The 21,579-nt window shown below is 44.2% G+C and overlaps 1 protein-coding gene across 3 annotated transcripts; it reads right to left on the reverse strand.

The window, feature by feature from the left end:
• Positions 1 to 2,024: 2,024 nt before the first annotated feature.
• Positions 2,025 to 20,379, reverse strand: TMEM237 (transmembrane protein 237). 3 transcript variants are annotated; one of them, XM_048510041.1, is made up of 13 exons: positions 20,292 to 20,379; positions 17,146 to 17,177; positions 16,901 to 16,914; positions 16,376 to 16,432; positions 15,802 to 15,915; positions 12,153 to 12,246; positions 10,865 to 11,019; positions 10,497 to 10,620; positions 7,306 to 7,497; positions 6,424 to 6,497; positions 5,795 to 5,888; positions 3,277 to 3,398; positions 2,025 to 3,134 (listed from the first exon to the last, which is right to left on the reverse strand). In XM_048510041.1, the coding sequence occupies exons 1-13, from the start codon at positions 20,307 to 20,309 to the stop codon at positions 3,073 to 3,075; spliced, it is 1,152 nt and encodes a 383-aa protein (XP_048365998.1). In that variant the 5' UTR covers positions 20,310 to 20,379; the 3' UTR covers positions 2,025 to 3,072. The 3 variants fall into 3 exon arrangements, with proteins under 3 accessions (XP_048365998.1, XP_048365996.1, XP_048365997.1); XM_048510039.1 differs by having other exon boundaries at positions 19,894 to 20,379; XM_048510040.1 differs by lacking the exon at positions 20,292 to 20,379 and adding an exon at positions 17,770 to 18,613.
• Between the last annotated feature and the right edge of the window lie 1,200 nt (positions 20,380 to 21,579).

A 21,579-nucleotide genomic window follows, 5' to 3' on the forward strand; every position in this document is an offset into this window, starting at 1 on the left:
TTCTCACTGTGGCCCCTTCCGCACACGCAAAATAATGCGTTTTCAAACCACTTTCACAACTGGTTGCAAGTGGATTTTGCTATTCCGCACAGCTTCAAAGAGCACTGAAAGCAGTTTGAAAGTGCATTATTCTGTATGTGCGGAATGAGCCTGTGTCTAAGTGAGAAGGGAAAGTTTAGTGTGGAGTTTAGTGTCCCTTCTCACTTAAGACACCGTGAGAAACAGACTTTTCTCTGTGATGCACCTCTGAAGATACCAGCCACAGATGTAGGTGAAATGTTATGAACAAGATCCACCAGACCACGGCCACACAGCCCGGAAAACCCTCCAGAACCAGTTTAATCCGGCCGTGAAAGCCTTCGACAATACATGGCAGTTCTCTTGGTTATCCTGTGTTGCTAAGCGCCAGCAAGTTGCTTCTGTCTCACGGCGACCCTATGAATCAAAACGTACCCCCAAACATCACATCGGATTAGTCTTGCTCAGGCCTTGCAAACTAAGGGGCTGTGTGGCTATGGATGGTATCATACTGGAAATGTATAAATACACTCACACTATCAGAATGTGTAAAATCTGCAATATTTCCCGTTTTATCAAAATTACTTATGAACACTAAATGATGAGAGTTTAGCATCTAGTTTCTTGCAAAATGGACATTTCCATTACGTTTTGGGAGAATAAACACAAAGAAGTTGATTGATCTAACGTTTGGTGTGCACGTTAAGTGCCCTCAAGTTGCTTCTGACTCATGGCAACCCTTGTGAATCAATGTCCTTCACAGCTGTGCTCAGATCTTGCAACCTAAGGCCCCTGGCTTCCTTTACATAGGCCCCTTCCGCACACGCAGAATAATTAATTTTCAAACCACTTTCACAACTGTTTGCAAGTGGATTTTGCTATTCCACACAGCTTCAAAGAGCATTGAAAGCAGTTTGAAAGTGCATTATTTTGCATGTGTGGAATGAGCCTTGGTTTCAAGGAAATTAAATCTCTCCCTTTGAGCTAGGCGCTCCTTGCAAACAGTTGTGAAAGTGGTTTGAAAACGCATTATTTTGCATGTACGGAAGGGGCCATAGTCAGTCCATCTCAGGTTGGGTCTTCCTTTTTTCCTTTTCCTGCCTTCAACCTTTCCCAGCATTATTGTCTTTTACATGACTCTTTCCTTCTCATAAAGTGACCAAAGTAGGACCTCGGTTCGGCTGAGCTTAGGGACACTTCAGGAAGATCTGTCATCCCTTCGTTGGATATAATGGGAGCCACTAAATCTACTTGGGTAAACTGACAGGGATTATTTTTTTTGCTGTCAAATGGCAGCCGACACGCATATGGTAATACCATGCATATGGTAATGTACCCACAACACAAAGGCTTGATTTAACTTTACACTTGGTGCATGATGTTGAATTTATTTCCAAAATTGTTAACACAATAACTATCAAGGAAATTCCTTTGCTCTCAACCTATGAGGGATCTGTGAATCTCAGCTGGTATCGGAGAGATTAGTGGAAGAGAAGACCATGCCTTTATCATTACAAAGGAGAATTTTGCTTTTCTTGGTCAAAAGAACTAAGGTGCAACCTTACCAATGTACTTGCCTGCTAGCATTGAGCATAGGGATTGGGACGAGAAAGGGTCTTTACATTAATGGCTTAAAATATATTTTTCTTCCTCTACCTCTTTTTTTTTGGAGAACTTGAAATCTTGCATATTGATTTATGTTATTGTGATTAGTCTTAATAAAAGGTATTGATATGATTGTGGACTTTGATTTCAAACCAGCACGACTGCAAACAGCTTTTGTCTTTTGACAGCAATTGCCAAGTTGTTTTTCCTACAAATATACATTTCATTGAAAGGTGATCCAGAATTCCCTTTTGCTTTTCTGTTTCACATGAAGAAATTTGCATCATACCATCAATATTTTCTGTGTGAAATACTTACAAAATTTTTATCTGTGACTTCCAAAGAAAGGGGATGTTGTTCTAAGAACTGTAAAATCATATCCTTTTAAAAAAACAGTCAAATTAAGCAAAATAGTGAAACTTTATTTGCAGAAAATTTTGAATTATTCAATGTTGTACAAAAGATGGATTTATACTTATTTTTAAAACTGGGCCTGAGTTTCAAAATTAAAAAAACAAACAATTGGACTAGTACCCTGAAGAAATTTTTACAAATTCACTTACATGTAGTTCTCAATTGTTACAAAATACCTTGTATAAAGGCAATTTATCTTGGGGAAAGTCTCTCAACAAACTAAATTGGAGCATACTTAAAGAGCAATCTTAAACAGGTTAATTCAGAAGCAAGCCACATATTTTTCAATAGGGATTACTCATAAGAAAGTACCCGCAGAATTGCAGCTTGAGTTAAACAGATTCTGGTCATGATGAAAATCTTATTCATACATTCCACTGAAATTTATATACATCATTTATTATAGTGGAATGTATTAAAGACTGAGGTATAAATTGATTTATGCTCCTGTCCAAATGGATGTATGAATCCATCTGTACATGTGCTTTATGAGCTAGCATATAAATGTCAGTATTCTTTGACAAGCTATGACCATGAAGCAATACTCTGTAATTCTGCAAACTCTTCTGGACAAACAAGCACCAAAATTGTGATATTCTGAACAAAAATGCAGTCATCTTTACAGTTTTCTTCACAGAAAATATCACTTTTAGTTATAAGAATATGACCATAGAGAGACTCTATACAGGTAGATGCATATTAGAACCAATATAAATCCCACAATGGCGGTTATTAAAGATGAATCCTGTCTAAGGCACTTTTGACTTCCTTATTTCATCATACTTTGCCATATCTGTAGTGATATTAGCAAAAATAGGTATTTACACAGTCATTTCTAATAGATCTTAAAAAAACTGCGACACTCTTCTTGTTTAACAAAAACTATGGCAAATACAATAAAAAGTGTAATTATAACGTCAATGCAAAAGAAGTATACAGCATGAAAACACATTTTGATACCAAAATTACATACAAGTACACATATACAAAGTTCAGCCATCACAGCTTTGGTTTTTGAAGAGGTTCTCTGTATCACTAAGAGACTTGGGCTTCTTTATCTGGAGGCGGGTACTCTTCGATTTCAGCGTTAAACAGTTCTACAAGGAGGGAAAAAGAGGTGAGGGTCGTTCGAATGCAGTTCAGGGCTACAATATCAGCGATCAACTCTGAAGCCATTTGAAAAACGCGACAGAAAGGAAGGAAAGAAAGGTTACAATGTGCCCTCCCTTTTTGCTGTACCTTCACTGAGATCTAGCTGAGGCTGATAAGACAAGAAAAGCCAGGAGGTACCGACAAGGAGAGCTATTACGAGATTGACGACGATCCAGGGCTGAAGAATCTCTTCCTCTGTCCTGGAGGTCCTGAAATGAAATGTACAAGTGCTTTGACAAGCTAGATTTGACACTGGCGGTCATGTCACGGGCAATCAAGCAAAAAATTACCTCAGTTTGCATTTCAAATGTATAGGACCGTGGTGGCAAACCTTTGGCACTCCAGATGTTATAGACTACAATTCCCATCAGCCCCTGCCAGCATGGCCAACTGGAACTGTAGTCCATAACATCTGGAGTGCCAAAGGTTCACCACCACTGGTAGGACAATCAAGCAAAGAATTACCTCAGTATATATTTCAAATGTATAGCCTGTCTGTTGTTGATATTTGGCCTATTTGATATAGTACTTCTTAATCATTTCTATAAAAGGTTATAGTTTTACTGCTGTTTTTTTGGGACCAGACAGAGTAATTTTTCTTGTAATAGCGTGTGACTGGCCCCAGGTCACCCAATGAGTTTCCACAGCAGAGTGAGGATTCGTTCTTGGATCTCCCAGATCCTAGCACTACACTCTGGTAAAGATAACGTTAATGAACAAGAACATTAACAAGAACCTTAGGAATTCAAAAAATGTGTATTAACAAAACAACTAGCATATATGATAAAAGGACTTAGTTCCAAATGCTGGCACTGTGGAGACCAAGAGGCATATTATAGCCATATGTGGATAGAATGTGCAGAAGTAAAAAGTAAAAAAAATTTTGGACAATTGTATTGTTATATATCGAGAAACTGGTGAAGATAAATATTGATTTAAATAATGACTTAATGTTCATGGGTGTAATGGAAGACAGAAGGGTGGACAAACAATATAGTTATATGTATAAAACAATGATCAAAGCAGCCCATGCAATAATAGCCTTGGGCTGGAAAGAAAAGAAAAAATGGACACTTCAGAGATGGTTAGAATATATCTGGGAACAAGTGACACTTGATATTTTCGATATACTAACCAAAAATAAGACGTGGCAAGATAAACAGAATGAAATTTTGAAGATATGGATAATATACGTGGACTGGATGAAAGAAGCTCGAGTCAACGAAAAAAATATGGGAGAAGAGGCTACAGAGAATGAACTTACTGCTGTTTGTGTGACAAAACTATGAAGAAGAAGCAATGGGGGGAGGGAGAAAAGGGGTGGGGAAAGTATTGCTTGAAAATGTATGAAGAAGAAAATTACTATAAACTGTAAAATTCAAATAATACAATAAAAAAAATTAAAAGAGAGAAAAAATGTGTATTAAAGCTTGTACACTGCAAAAAAACAAACAATTGAGACTTCTTGCAGTTGGTTCCCATTTGGGTAGGCATTAGTAAATCATGACTATGACTCTCGGAAGTCTGCAAGAAAGACAATAGCTTTTGAGGCAAATGATAATACAGTTTGTGAATGCTGGTCAAAATGTTTAAGTAGTGCTTACTGTGAGAGTTTATTGCCTAATGAGCCAGCATAATACTGAAAGCCACTATAATACTGCCGCAAAAAGCGTGCATTTTTAATTCTGGGGATGCAAGGTCAACGTCACTTTTTGAACGGTAAACGGTACGTTCACACTTGGCTCAACGGTGGTTGGGGGACAGGTCAGGGAACCATGGAAGTCCAGATTGAAACCTCTCTCACCAGTAGTCTTTTAATACAAAGATTGTTAAGCCATACACATCTTGTACCAGTATGGCACTTTTTACACATTTAAAGGGAAAAATGAACTATGGATCTTTATAGACAGACAAAACACCAAATTTCTCAAATTAGGGAGCTGGGAAAACATAATGCCGAATCTAAGGGAACTCAAAAAACGAACAGCTGATATATGATATAGATCAGTGATGGCGAACCTTTTCGAGACCGAGTGCCCAAATTGCAACCCAAAACCCACTTATTTATCGCAAAGCGCCAACACGGCAATTTAACCTGAATACTGAGGTTTCAGTACTAGAAAAAATGGTTGGCTCCGAGGCATGCATTACTCAGGAGTAAGCTTGGTGAAGCAACTGTGCAATGCTTCAAATGGGTGAATCACGATCCTAGGAGGGTTCACTCAGAAGCAAGCCCCATTGCCAACAACCGAGCTTACTCCCAGGTAAAGGATCATGCCTAGGCCAGCCTAGATGTGTGTGTGTGGAGGGTGATTTTAAACCCCTCTCCCACATGATTGAACTCTGTGCGCGAGTGCCCACAAACAGGGCTCTGAGTGCCATCTCTCGCACCCGTGCCATAGGTTCGCCACCACTGATATAGATATAGAACAGCGTTTGCAAGAGAATATGAATGAGATTTGGCTTCCGAAGTGACCAGTGGAGGAGTTCAAAGAATATGAAAAGACTTAATACAGTACAGTACATCACAAACCAAGCAACGATTAATATTTATTTATTGCTTATCACAAAGTTGTTGACCTTTGAAAAGGAAAAGAAATCCTACCAGAGGCTGCCGTTTTCTGAAGGTGGCGTGTAGAGGTTGATTCGGTCACTTGTCATCTGCTGGCTCAGTGACAGGATGAGAGCAGCAAAGTACACTGGGAAAAAAAACTCAGTGAAATCAGTAGAAGAAGAAAAATTTGGATTTATATCCCACCTTTCTCTCCTGTAAGGAGACTCAAGGTGGCCTACAAGCGCCTTTCCCTTCCTCTCCCCACAACAGACACCTTGTGAGGCAGGTGGGCCTGAGAGAGTTCCAAAGAACTGTGACTAGCCCAAGGTCACCCAGCAGGAATGTAGGAGTGTGGAAACACATCTGGTTCACCAGAGAAGCCTCTGCCACTCAGGTGGAGGAGTGGGGAATCAAACCCGGTTCTCCAGGTTAGAATCCACCTGCTCTTAACCACTACACCACCCTGGCTCTCCCATGAACCTCACAGGGGGGCAAAATGAGGATCTGCAATGGAGGGAGGGTCTCTCAGCACCACATTCCGCTGCAAAGTCAGATGACAGAAGTGGCCTTCCATCAGAAAGAGACAGAAGGGATGCAGGCTGTCAGCTTCCACAGGAAGCCCAAGTCACCCCAAGCCATTTGCTAAGCCTTTAGTTGACAGGCTGTGCTGCAGGACTCACAGAAAGAGGCGACGGCTGCTGGATTGAGGGTCAGGATGGCCCGGACTGCTACTGAAGCTTTAGCCAAGTCAATCCTGAAGAAAAGAGGAAGAGTTTTGATTTATATCCCGCTTTTCTCATCCTCAAGAGTCTCAAAGTGGCGAACAAATTCCTTCCCTTCCTCTCTCTGCAACAGACACCTTATGAAGAGAGTTCTGAAGAGTTCTGAAACCACCTCTCCTTGTCTCTTGCCTTGAAGAAGAAGAAGAGTTTGGATTTATATCCCCCCCTTTCTCTCCTGCAGGAGACTCAAAGGGGCTTACAATCTCCTTGCCCTTCCCCCCTCACAACAAACACTCTATGGCAGTGGTTCTCAACCTTCCTAATGCCGAGACCCTTTAATACAGTTCCTCACGTCGTGGTGACCCCCAACCCTAACATTTATCCATTTTACAGATGGAGAACACTGATGCAGAGAGTTTTAGGCGACCCCTGTGAAAGGGACGTTCGACCCCCAAAGGGGTCCCGACCCACAGGTTGAGAACCACCGCTCTATGCAACCCCACAGAGCATAAGTTGGCTGCAACTGGACAGCACTTTCCTTCACCACTGGTAGCACTTAAAGCTGAGACGGAGTTGGGAAATCCAAGGAAACAGTACAGAAGGGGGACAAAGTACATTGTTGTGGCTACGTTCACCTAAATATCACACTTCCAGCTGTTGCTTATGGTTTTAATTCTGCAAAGAACTTTGCAATGCTACGGAAGACAGCTTGCTTATACACTCATCACCAGTAAACAGTTGGTATTTTTGACATATTCCATTTATTTTCAGTGCCTTGATGACTTTGGAAGGAAACCATAAGTTCCACCAGAATGCTAGAGAAATGTCTGAAAGCCGTACCGGTCAAAGGCTGAAACTGTGCAAATGGTAAGCAGAAGGTAAAAGAGGCTCTGAGCAGGATACGCCAACGTCTTGTACTGCTCTAGCAAGTTAGACGCAGTAGACAGCTGGTTCCCTCCCAGGACATAAATCACAATGATATTCCAGACGGCACAGCCGGCAAGGAAGCCGTGAGCGAAAAGTCCCATCACCCTAAATGGATAAAAGGACATTAAACGAAAAATTAACACTTGACGACATTTTCAAAGATAAATGACCAGCAAATCAAAAGGAGGAAAACTCTGACAATGGACTGCAATGTTATAATCGTGATGTTTTGCTCAATTATGGTTCTAAGCAGCTGTCAACTTCTGCCTTTTCTCTTCCTTTATTTTTATTTATTTATTTATATTTATTTATTTATTCGGTTTATAGACCGCCCTCCCCCTAAGGGCTCAGGGCGGTGAACAACATGGATAGAGCACAATATATCAAATTGACTTAAAATTCATTAAATTAATTAATACAAGCTCTAAAGATAAAATATAAACCTTCCCCATTAAAACGTAGCATTAAAATAATAATATGAGATGGCATCCACTGTTCTCCCTCAACCCCAAGAGGGCGGCAGGGTTTAGTGATGTTATCAGAAGAGGGGGGGAACAAAGGGGAAGGAGGGGGCCCTCATCAACGGCTGGCCTCCCCAAAGGCCTGGCGGAACAGTTCAGTCTTACAGGCCCTGCGGAACTCAGCAAGGTCCCGCAGGGCCCGGACAGGTGGTGGTAAAGCGTTCCACCAGGCTGGGGCCAGAGCTGTGAAGGCTCTGGCCCTGGTAGAGGCCCGCCGTATCATTGAGGGGCCAGGGATCACCAGCAGATTGGCCTCCGCCGAACGCAGAGGCCGGTTCGGGACATATGGGGTAAGACGGTCCCGCAGGTACGGAGGTCCCAGGCCACGTAAGGCCTTAAAGGTTAATACCAGCACCTTGAAAGTGATTCGGTATTCTACTGGTAGCCAGTGCAAGCGGCTGAGCACAGGAGTTATATTTTCTCGCATGGCACTTCCTGTAAGCATACGAGCCGCTGCATTATTTTTATTTTATGCACACACATAATTATGCACACACAGACGCTCACCCTAGTTTGGGACAGCAAAGGAGCATAACATTGAATCAATAACGTTGCCAGGTCCCTCCTAGCAACCAGGGGAAGCTTTTGGAAGGTGAGTACAGGGAGCAATGATCTGCGTCCCCACGTGATGACATCACTTCTGGTGCAATACAGAAGTGTCAGCGTTGCATCAGGGGGAGGGGGGCGCTCTAGCTCTTGCCCCCCAAAACTCTGCAGTTTCAAAAAATTTATAGACCATACCAGTGTTTCCCAACCTTTTCAAGGTCAGGGTACCCTTGACCTCACTCTTCATATCTCACGGTACCCCTGCTGCCACCCTCCACCTTCCCCTCCCATTTCCCCTGCTTGCCACACCCCCACCTTCCCCTCCCAGGGTGTAGGGAAGCACTGGGGGTGGGGGTGGCTGCTGACCTTGTGGCAGGCCCTGCCTCATGGGCCAGCTCCATGTCCTTGCTGGCGCCGGTGGGAGACGCCACAAAAATGAGGGGGGGCAGTAGTGTTGCCGCGGTACCCCTGGGACATGCTCACGGCACCCCAGGGTACCAGGGAACCCTGGTTGAGAATGGCTGGACCATACTCTCTACCAAAGCTGGCTCAGAGCAGCTTACGGCAGTCTATGTACATACTAAAATCATATCACATACGCAGAGGCGTAGCTCCAAGGGGACGGGGGGGCATGCGATGCACCAGGCGCGTGTCCCGGTGGGGGTGTGGTGAGGGCGGGATGGGGACAGGGCGTTCCGGGGCAGGACAGGGGTGGAGGATGCACCAGTGCACCGGGTCTTTTCCCCTCTTGCTACGCCTCTGCACATACCAGTACAGTTTCAGTACAGATACAGTCCTAACCTTATGGTGCCCTAAATCATATAATAAACCCTGGTGAGGAGGGGACAATCAGGAAATATGAAGATGTCAACTAAAGAAAAAAGGAAAACAGGAAAGGGGAGGAAAGGGAGGTCTGCCAAGATGGTGTCGGGATACAAATTGCTCCCTTCCTTTTGGCGGGCCTGTTTCTGCTTGCTGACCAGGGCAATAGCAGGAAGGCCCAGGGGGCGGCCCACCATTAACAAGCATCAGGGAACCCTATGCATCAAAGACGTTATGTCTCTCTTCCAGGGAAACGCTGAGGTAACTGAGTATTTTCCCCCTGTAAGGAAAGGCACAGTGTATGGTGGCGGTTTGCTTTGGGAAAAGAAGAGTTTCCGCATCCAAGCACTGCAGACCTGCTCTGAAACACCACAGTTTTCATACAAGCCGCCATTTTACGTCCGGCTCCGCCCACAAAGACTGACAATGAGGTTAAGCCAAGGTATTTATATAAACGCTAAGTAATAAATTTGATAAATTATCAATTAAGTACATGAATAGCCTTTAATGAACATATAATAAGTGCAACAAAATAACCAGGGCATACATGATTATTTTGTTACACTTCTTGTCTATTTATTAAAAGATATTCGTGGCTGTATTTTAGAATTGATTGGATTATTAACTCAGCGCTTACCATATATGCCCCAATTTCTGTAATTTCAGGGTTCCGGGGTTGGTTACAGGTTTTTTCTCCCTTTTTCTGGTGCCCTCACCTGACACTGAGCCAACACTTTGGACCGAAAGATCCCAAAGACTTAATTTTTTTCAAGCAGCTTCCAGAATCAAAGCCTGTCTTTTCCCTGCTTTTAGCCCACCAGACCACAGGGTGTAAATAATTATAATTTCAGGAAAAGGAACCTCTGAGGAATTTCATCCATTTTAGCCATCTGTCGACCTCAAATAATGATACCCCACTCCTATGCAGTGGCGTAGGAGGTTAAGAGCTCGTGTATCTAATCTGGAGGAACCGTGTTTGATTCCCAGCTTTGCCGCCTGAGCTGTGGAGGCTTATCTGGGGAATTCAGATTGGCCTGTACACTCCCACACACGCCAGCTGGGTGACCTTGGGCTAGTCACAGCTTCTCGGAGCTCTCTCAGCCCCACCCACCTCACAGGGTGTTTGTTGGGAGGGAGGAAGGGCAAGGAGATTGTAAGCCCCTTTGAGTCTCCTGCAGGGGGGATATAAATCCAAACTCTTCTTCTTCTTCATACCTAAAACCCCGGTGAACTGAGAGTGCCACATCCTTGGTCGTCCAAGAAGCTTTTACATCCAAAAACACATCAATGTTCTCAGTGGTTTTGATCAAATCGTTGCGGTCAGCTGCCTGGAAACGCCCTTAAGGGAGAAACAGAAGGATCTATTCTATTACTTCTTTTCGCATAAAAAGTGTGTCAGGGTTACCAACTCTAGCTTGGGAGATGCCTGGAAATTCAGAGGCGGCGCCTGGGATGGGATCCCAGTGGAGTATAATGCAACAGAGCACACGCTCCAAAGCAGTTTGGGGATTCCATCCTCCTCCAGGGATGGACCATCTCAATCTAAGTGTACTGTCATGTCGAAAGACTAAGAAATTACTTACGATTTTTTTCAACAAACACTTTGCTAACTGGCTGGCTAGCACTGACTGGAGCAGAAAACACAAGATGTGGTTCAGAGCTTTTGGTTGGCTCCTCTTCAATTATATCCTCTTCTTCCACGCCCAGTTCGTTGGCATTTTCCGAAGGTCGGGTTTTCCTATCAGTATGAAAACAGAAGGGGGGCGGGAACAGTACAGCAGTGATTCTCTCTTTGGGGTGGAGAATTTGCCGGCACCACATTCTGTTATGGACTTTTGTGGTTTGCATTCTGCTGTTTTTGATACATAGCACTGAATAAGGAATCTAGCTTCTTATGAACTATACCTCTTTATATTTAAGAATTGTGATGCAATTGTACCAATAGTTTAAGAACTTATGTCAATAAGATACATTTGAGTTTTTGAAACGATAGTAGATTATTTATTTGACCATAATTGTTTATGTTTTCACTACCAGCCAGCCAGTGTGCTGCGCAATTCCTGGGTTAATTAGTTTCACGCCACACACCTGTTTGTGTTCATTTTGTAGTTTTCCTATTAGTATGAAAACAGAAGGGGGGGGGAACAGTACAGCAGTGATTCTCTCTTTGGGGTGGAGAACAGGGCCAGATCAGGGGGAGGGGGTGAAAGGGAGGACATCTGTTCCTGCAGGGCGCGCAGATCGGGGTAGAACCACAAGCATGTCTTGGCTGGGGCCTGGATAGAGAAAACCCCAACCATGTCTGGGAAAGGAGAGCTCTGCAGGTGGCCCGAACACATGTCCACCCCGAGGTCTTCCCTCTGGCAGATATTGAGGGCCAAATGGGTCACCAGTGAGGGGCAGCAGGCCCTTGGCAAGGAAAAGTGACTTCAGCACAAGGCTCAGCACCTTCCTCAGTCCAAGTTGGGGGGAGGCTCACAAGCTCCATCTCCAGCAGGAAAGGGAATCAGCCAGAACGGAGACTGGAGATTTGGGCACGGTGGTGGGGAGAACAGAACATGCACTTTTCAAAATAAGTTAAGAAGCAAATGGGGGAGGGGGTGGAAAGCGGTTCAGCAGCAACGCAACTTCCTCGCAAGCGTTTTCAAAAGAAAATCTGCCAAGGGTAGTGGAAGAGAAGGAAGCAGTGGCTGCAAAGAGAGCCATTTTTGCAAGCCCCCACCGCAGGCTGCTCCCTGCCCAGGGAAGTGCTAGGCAGCAAATGATCTGTGTAGACCTGGAATGATGATCCCGATGTATCAAACAGCAATAACAAAGCTCTATTAAAAATATTTGGGGGCAAATGAGAAAAAAACCCCTGCAAATCCTTACTTGACTTTTTTCCGAGGTTTACGAGTTAGAATTTCTTCATCTGGCTGGGGATCCAAACCGTTTTCATACTGTTTGGTGAAAGAACTCTCCAATTCTGAATGTTGAAAAATGGAAACACAAGGTCATTTTTACTGCAAATTAGTGATGCTGTCTACACATACTTTGTTGTACACCGCCCAGAGCCCTTCGGGGATAGGGCGGTATATAAAACTAAACGATCGATAGATCGATAGGGGGGTGGGTGGATGGATGGATGGATGGATGGATGGGTGGGTGGGTGGATGGATGGGTGGATGGATGGGTGGATGGATGGGTGGATGGGTGGATGGGTGGATGGGTGGATGGATGGATGGATGGATGGATAGATGGATAGATCAAGGAACATCATGTTGAAAGGCAGACAGAGCATTATTTCTGCGATTCCAGCATCAAATAGTCAATTTGGATATATTTCGTAACACAACCACACGTCTTAATTTTAGTGCTCCTTTTATTCACTGTAGTAATACAACTGTCAATATTCTATAAAGTCCTGCATTTACTTATTTTATTTAGCACATTCTGATGCTATTTTTTCCTGAGTCCTGCTTGGAATAGCTCACAGTTCACACCACAAATTATCGAAATAAAAACAAACGCGTTGTTAAAACACAACCCAGGGACACAAAAGCTACTAAAAACCATTGGTAAATAGACCTCAGACCAGAATCAGACCCCAACACAGGTCCAGCAAAGAACAGGTCCGGCACAAATCAGAGGGGAAAAAATAAAACCCCAAATTAAAAGATATGTCGTGGCCTGATGCACAGAAGAAAGCAAGGAAGGTACAAGGAAGAAGATACTCAAGAAGTAAAGAAATCACTTAGGAATTTATACTTAACTAGTGGGCCCAGCCACACGTTGCTGTGGCTGAGTCTGGTGAAGTGGAAAAGAAAGAAAAGGGGAAGCGAGCGGTTCGAACATGTGTCATTGCACAATGATTGCAAGGGAGGGGAGAGGCAAGGGGCCCCTCGCCGCCCTCCCCCTCTCCCGTTCCCTTGCTAACGTTCCCCTTCCTCTGCTAGGGTGGGTGGGCCATGTCCAGGTGGGCTGGTCCTGTCCCTTTCACTCCCTTCCCTTGCAGGCGAATTATCTAGCGTAAAACACGCTGGGAGGCATGAGCTACGTTGTGTTCAAATTTCAGAGCGTGTGGTCCAGCAAACCCCTGGACCCTCCCTCACCTTCCCCTTCCTCTGCTAGAGTGGGTGGGCCATGTGCAGATAGCCCGCCCTATCCCTCTCACTCCATAAGGCAGCGGTTTTCAAGGAAGGCATGGTTGGTTCCCTTGTATCAGAGGGTGTTGCTTTGACGGCCAGCAGATGGCGCTGTTGCGGAACAGAACTGTGGTTCCAACTGTCACAAGTGTGGCATGTATACAATAACTGGCACAGTTGTGACATGTACACAACAGGAGGTGTGGAAACAGTATGAAAACCTGGCTGCACATGAATGCGACGTTGTGGGAAAATTTCAAAGCAATCGGTCCAGTAGTTTGGGAGATTACCTGTCAGCAGAAAAACGAACTGATAGATTTTTATATATATAGATTTCCACCAATAACCACCAGAGACTTTTCAGTCACAAGTGGTGACTTAAGAATGTTCAGGAGACCACAGACCACTATTTCATACTGATTACGATGGAGAACAATAGATGGTAGAGAACAACAGGAGAAAACAATTTCAGTGTTGAAATGATATATGAGAAAAAGGTTACCATAATTGAACTAATCCAAGTCTGTTTATATTGCTACAGCTGCTTTTTCATTTATTGTGGGGCCCCTTTTTTAATGGGACCTGGTTCAGCTGCAACATTGCACCATGGTCCAATGTAAATCTGGCACTGGGGGAAAAAACCCCTCTATGGGGCCCTCTTTATTGAGGCCCTAAGCACGTGACCTTGAGCCAGTCATAGAAGAAGAAGAGTTTGGATTTATATCCCCCCTTTCTCTCCTGTAAGGAGACTCAAAGGGGCTTACAATCTCCTTGCCCTTTCCCCCTCACAACAGACACCCTGTGAGGTGGGTGCGGCTGAGAGAGCTCCGAGAAGCTGTGACTAGCCCAAGGTCACCCAGCTGGTGAGTGTGGGAGTGCACAGGCTAATCTGAATTCCCCAGATAAGCCTCCACAACTCAAGTGGCAGAGCTGGGAATCAAACGCGGTTCCTCCAGATCAGAGTGCACCTGCTCTTAGCCACTACGTCACTGCTGCTCTTAGCCACTATGCCACTGCTGCTCATACACTCCCATCCTAACCTACTTCACAGGGTTGTTGTTGTGAGGTTAAAACAGAGGAGAGGGGAACAATGTAAAATGTTTTGGGCCCCACTGGGGGAAAAGGTGGGGGAGAGAGAGAGAGAGAGAGAGAGAGAGAGAGAGAGAGAGAGAGACCATCTTTGTGCACAAGATAGTCTGGTTCAACAGATAAGCCTCCACAACACAAGTGGCAGAGCGGGAATCAAACCCAGTTCTCCAGATTAGAGTGCCCCTGCTCTTAACCACTACACCACGTTGGCTCTTATATATAATATATATATAATATAAATAGATTAAAGTATGCACAACAAATGTTTGTCTGCTGCTTTTGAGGTTCGCCTTAATAATCACCTAGGTTCAGCCAGCCAGCCAGCCAGCCAACACACTGCTAATCTTACAGGCTCTGCAAGCCCAAGATTGTAAACCCACACCGTCTGCACCTGAGCATGCCCTGCTTTCTCAGAACCAGCTCCTTAGCGCTGCCTGTCCACCCTTTTGTTTTCATCAGTGACTCTGGCCTTTCCTTGAGCTGTGTATCTCCTGGCCCCAAGCAAGTGGATCCCTCCTTGGTCTGCCCCTCTCATGCCCCTGTTCCAGCCACTATACTGGCTTACTCTACTAAATACACACTACACTTGATCTTAGCCGAAAAATCGAGATACCTCAATGGGCGAAGCATTATATTCAATGTAGTAATTTTAGCCATGGTGGTTTCTGCACGGGCTGAAAGCAACGGCTCCAGCCCGGTAAAACACTGTTTTGGCGGGGACCCTTCGCACAGGCGCCGCTGCCAAATCAATGCAGCAGCGCCCTGTGCCCGCCAAAACGGTGTTTTCGAAACTTGCTTGGGGAGCGAGTTTTCCTGCAAATGCCGGCTTCCATCCGCTGCCATGCGAACGGCAGCAGGTGGAAGCCGGCGTTTTCCCCTCCCCTCCCCTCCCCAGCCCCAAACGCCTCCTTACCTTCTGCTGGCAGCTGTCGCTCTGTCGTCACTCTGAGGAGGGAAGGGGACACGCCCCCGGCCTCTGGTGCTTCAGCCGTTGCTCTGGCCATTGGGGGGTGTCCCCTTCCCTCCTCAGAGTGATGACAGAGCAATGGCTGCCAGCAGAAGGTAAGGAGGCGTTTGGGACCGGGAAGGGGAGGGGAGAGGAATACGCAGCTGTGCGGAGCTTGCTCCAACAGCTGTGCATCCCATGGGGCCGTTTGTGCGAATGGCCCCAGAGCCTGCATCAGCATGATTAATGCTGATGCAGGTTCTCTCCCTTGGCTGTGCAGAAACAGCCTATGCCATTGAAGGTTGTCTTGTCTGCTAAATACATGATCTGCTTGAATTCTGTTCTGCAAATGTCCACCTACCTGGAGGCATCTTCTTTTTCTTGCGTCTCCTCTGAGGGGCAGTGTCCTGCCCCTCAGAAGTCAGAGGGTCGCTGCTTTCAAACGGCTGGTGAACAGCAGTGGGAACCATACTATCTGAAAGAACAGTTATCGAAAAACAATTTCAGTTGGCACCAAAACAAAGACAATGTAATTAAACAATTATTTCATTCCTCTGCCAGCAGCTACTGCTTCACCGTGAAGAGACTGCAAAGAGTCTACATTAACAGTTAGTTAGGCACAGATTCCAAGGCCCCTTCCGCACATGCAGAATAATTATGCACTTTCAATCCACTTTCAATACACTTTGCAACTGGATTTTACTGTGCGGAATAGCAAAATCCACTTGCAAACAATTGCGAAAGTGGATTGAAAGTGCATTATTCTGCATGTGCGGAAGGGGCCTCAGAGTACTCACGCAGCGGTGGCTTAATACAATCCGGGCCAACTGGATCACGTAAAGGCTATGTCATCCACTGTATTGCAAGCTTAAGTATGGTATATATTCTTCCATCCTACATTCGTTGTATTGCTCTTGACCAAGCCACCTTCTTACCTAATGAATTTGTCGCCTTAACCTTTTTTCTTCTGGACCGACCGAGAGGAATTTCATCTAGAGCAAAAAATAAAATAAGTTTGTATCCCATGAAGAGATTAAATTCTGCCACCACTTCTGGGGCTTTGCAGGAGCATGTGATAGGAATCTCAGTAAAAAAATGAACAAGAGAATTGTGACCAAGTACCACCCAGAACTTAGTTGAAGAGGCCCCCTTTATGTATTTGCTTATCAAAACATTTCTATGCTGCTTCTCTGCTCATATGGAGTCCCCAAGGCAGCAAACATCAGAACATTAAGTCATCTTTGACCTTAAAGCAGTAATATTAACATTTTAGTACAGAATGTTACATTTTCAATCCATGGGTGACTAAAGACACAAATTAAAAACTCAACCAACTGATAAATACCACATTCTATGGCTTTCCCAACACCTTGTACCACAGATTAGCCACATTTTAATCAAAATATAAGGCAGCAGACATTAAATAAGAAATGGACTATTAAAACAATGAACAAACTCACCTTGGTTTCCACTACTGATCAATATTGTTCCCAATCAGGGCGAAAAAAGGTTAAGAAAGAAAGAAAAAACACCGTTAAGTTTGGAACAAAAAAAACCCCCAAAAGGCAAAAACTCTCATGTGCGTGAGGTACAGTTTTCTTTCAAAAATCTCCAAAGATGATAAGCCCAAGGGCATGAAAGATACTCTTGCAGCCCCTAATATCTCTTGACCTGTCAAATTTCCCAGTGAATCAGTTAATCTTACCTTGGTACTGGTGGAAGGACACGGGGTGGACACTAAAATGAGAACCCAAAGATGTGTTAGTGTATTAAATCCTGGTAGCCTGCCCTTAGCATAAGAAAATAATTGACTGACTATTAATTATCACTTGCTGCTCAATCTAACCATGGTTATCAACAGAATGGAAGTACAGGCATTTGGAATGCCTGTTTTCCAAACAAAAAGTATTCCTCTTTACTGGGCTAACTAAAGAATGGCCCACAAACCTGGTAGCTCTCTCCCAGCAACACAGTTTAAGAATCAGATTTTATTTTACAGATATTAACAAAAGGGGGAAGAGAAGGAGAAGAGTTTGGATTTATAGCCCGCTTTTCTCTCCTGTAAGATGTCTCAAAGCGGCTTACAAACTCCTATTCCTTCCTCTTCCTGCAACAGGCACCTTGTGAGGTAGGTGGCACTGAAAGAGTTCTGACAGAACTGGGACTGGCCCAATGTCACCCAGGCGGCTTCTCATGTAGGAGTGGGGAAACAAACCCGGTTCTCCAGATTAGAGTCCACCGCTCCTAACCACTCCACCACGCCGGCAAACTGATTTCCTAAAGTCAGACAAAACCTTTTTCACTTTTTAAAAACAGAAACCAGGCTTACCACTTGCTTCTTGCCCATGCTGCATTCAAGATTCTGTGCAACCAATTCCCCCCTGTACAGTCAGTGACCCTTGTTAATCCAGTCCAGTACTAAAAATAAACCTCCAATACCCAGGATTAGCTGGTACTGTTAACACCTGATTAAAAGCCTGATGGGTGTTTTCCATTGAAATCCAGGGTGGTTTCTAATTTGCCACAGAAATACCTTCTTAACTACCACTTGCGGTTCAAATCTAACATTCTGATCTATCCGCCAACAATAATGCTCATCACAGCTGAAATTGTGGCAATCCACAGGGTAATATTCTGTGTTCCAATGGTTGGCTTTGAAACAAAACAAAAACAACACAGCCTCTTCATTCTACAAGTTTTGTCTTGCAACTTAAAGCAGGTTGCCAACTCCAGGCTGGGAAATTCCTGGAGATTCGGGGGTAGAACCTATGAGGACGGGGTTTGGGGAAGGACCTATGTAGGGCATAATTCCTTTAGTGTGGCTATTTTCTCCAGGGAAACTAATCTTCGGTGTCTGGAGAGCAACTGTCGTAATAGCCACAGCCCATTTTTTAAGCCAATGAATCTTGTGGAGGGGCTGTAGTTCAGTGGCAGAGCATCTACTTGGCATGAAGGAGGAGGAGGAGGAAGAGGAAGGAGGAAGAAGAAGGATACGAAGACGACGACGACTTTATTTGCGGTCAATGACCAAATATGGCATGAAGAAGGTTCCAGGTTCGATCCCCGGCATCGTTAGTAAGGATCAGCTCGTGGGTGATGTGAAAAATTTCTAATTGAGACTGGAGAGCTGCTCTCAATTTGGGTAGACAATATTTGCCTGGATGAAGAAGAAGAAGAGAAGAAGAGTTTGGATTTATATCCCCCCTTTCTCTCCTGTAGGAGACTCAAAGGGGCTGACAATCTCCTTGCCCTTCCCCCCTCACAACAAACACCCTGTGAGGTGGGTGGGGCTGAGAGAGCTCCGAGAAGCTGTGACTAGCCCAAGGTCACCCAGCTGGCGTGTGCGGGAGTGCACAGGCTAATCTGAATTCCGCAGATAAACCTCCACAGCTCAGGCGGCAGAGCTGGGAATCAAACCCGGTTCCTCCAGATTAGATACACGAGCTCTTAACCTCCTACGCCACTGCTGATTCAGTATCATTAAGTTTCACTTGTCCTGGCGTAAAGGGGCTAACTTTGAAGCACTGGCATTTATTGAAAGGAATCTCTGTTTGTGAGGCTTTACTCACCATTGGTTATATTAAAAAAACCAACCAGATCTTTAAAAGATTTTCTGGTACATGCTGTCTTGCGAACTGATAGTTGGGCTGTGAGTTTAAACACAAGGTTTGTTCTAACTGCATATTCACAACCCAGATTTTTTTTAAAAAAAATTATATATCTTGACAGTACAACAACATTCACTTTGAGACGTTTTTCTAATAGCAAGTCTACTACCGGTAGGAAGAAATACTACTACTAAAATGAATACTCTGCTAAAATATATTAAATTATAAACCTTCCTTTGATCATTAATGCATCAACACTGGATGCTCCAGAAACACTAATCTGAGAATGTATTAGAAGAAACCATTACCCCAGAAACTCAGATGTTATTTAAAGGGAAAGAGGAAAGAGGTTTAGGTACTACACATTTTAAATGGTATTATGAAGCATCAGTCTATACACAGAACATAAGAAACATAAGAACATATTACAAGGAAAGCTCGATTGGATCTAGACGGTGGCGGAGTGCAAAATTAGTGTAAGCAATAGTAACAATTTGAAGTACACAGATGAAATCATGTTACGTAAAGGTAATCTCTTGGGCAAGCCACCAGGTTATTACTGACCCATGGGGTGACATCACATCATGATTTTCCACATATACTCTGGTGATGTGCAATGACAGAAAAAAAATGGGAAAGAAGTCATCACAGCCATGACCGAGTATAACTTGCCTTGTGACCTTAAAGTGCTTTTATTAGGATTCCTCAAAAATATAATTTGTTAGGAAGAATTAAAAATCAAATTAAAAAAAAAAACTGGTCCCGCATGCAAACAAGCTCAACAGGAACCACACTGAGAAACACAAACTGTCCTCAAGAACACAGATATTAACATGCAAACTGACCCTCAGGTGGGAATCAAACGTGGGCATGTTGAGGGTGACGCAGTTCCAGTCTCAGCCTGCGCCTTTTCAGTCCATCCCTAGTCCTGCAAATTCTCCCCACGTGGGGGGAAAAACCCCACAACAGAAGTCGCTACAGTCACAAGAAGCACCGCAAAATCAGCTCCTCTTGCAAATGAGGCTGAAGAGTAAATCCGTGCAGGAGGATTACTTAGAGAAAAAAAATCCTAAGGGGGTGATGCTTAAATGACATCCTACCCCCAGCTGCAAAGCCCGGTAAGGTTAATTTCAGCAGCCCACCATCCCCACCCTCAACAAAGACGTTCCTCCCATTGCAAAGCAATGCTGAGTTGCAGAGCCAGGGCAGGCAGTGAATCTGCCACGTTTGGCAGCTCCCTCACCGGGCGGACATTTTCCATCCTGAGCTCACTCCTGCAAAGCTGCAATGCCCGGCAGCCCAGTTTCCAAGGCGCTGCTGGAAAACACAGAGGGAAGAGGTGGGGGGGGGGGGGGGCAGAGAAGCTGCTTCCGGGTGGGAAGAAGGGACAGGGTGAAGTTGGGCTGCAGCTGCGCCCCCTGCTGGGCTACGGCGCTCCTTCGCGTTTTTGTTCGAATCTCAAACGCAGGGACAAGAATTGCAGTTGCAAATGTATGCCCATAGGGGGCTGTGATTCACAACAGTTCATAACAATTACTGAATTAAGGGCAACCATGCAGAGTAAGGTGGACATTTCACCAAAATAATTTTTTTTTTTAAAATTGTGAAAATAATTTTAAAATGTAGACATTTTCGTTGGGATTTTGCCAGTGTCTGTCACAACTCCGTCACCTGTTTGTATGTAAAGAAGTTACTGAAGTCACTGAGCCATGCAATAATAATAATAAAATGCCACCCTAGGAACATTCTTCCACCAGCTGTGCAACAGAAGTCTCAATCAGGAAAGGTTTCCCTATCATTATCGCCATAGCAGGGTTGGGGAAACTAACTGCATTTTGCTGGCGTGGAAGACGGAGCACACTTGTCGGGACAGAGCTGACTTGTTTATGCTCTGGAAATTCAGTGTATTCAGTCCAGGATATTTTTCTGAATTGTCAATTCCTCTCCATTCCACATAATAGCTATCTGCTCCCACTTCTTGAAGTAAAAAAAAATAGACTGTCCATGTTCCACATGGTGCCTTATGGAATGACCTCTCTCCTGAAATACCCAATAAAGTCACCACTTTTCTAGCTGAAGCAGAAAAAGGGGACAGCCTCCAGATTGGCTATCCCCTCATGAGGCCCTGCCATATTTGGTCATCCCCGGCAGTGCCCCACATCAGTTCCTTCGGACCGGGTGCCACCAGCATGGGGTTTTAGACTGTTGTTATCTGACTTGTTATGCTACACATTGAATTTTAAATGTTTTTAGATGCGTTTTAAGTCATTTATTGGGCATTATATTATATTGTGAACCGCCTAGAGCCCTTCGGGGATGAGGCGGTCTATGAAATCCAATAAATAAATTTTAAAAATACTTGATCGGATTTTACTTAATTTGATTTTAATTATTTAAAGATCCAGCAGTATATTTTATAAATTCTGTTTCTCTTTTCTTATTGGATGATATGATGTTTTAGTATCTGGCATCTTATAGCTGAAATGCAATGTATGTACACACGACATGCCTAATAAAGGTCCCATTGTATT

This window comes from Sphaerodactylus townsendi, linkage group LG10 (genome assembly GCF_021028975.2).
Source record: "Sphaerodactylus townsendi isolate TG3544 linkage group LG10, MPM_Stown_v2.3, whole genome shotgun sequence".
NCBI lineage: Eukaryota > Metazoa > Chordata > Lepidosauria > Squamata > Sphaerodactylidae > Sphaerodactylus > Sphaerodactylus townsendi.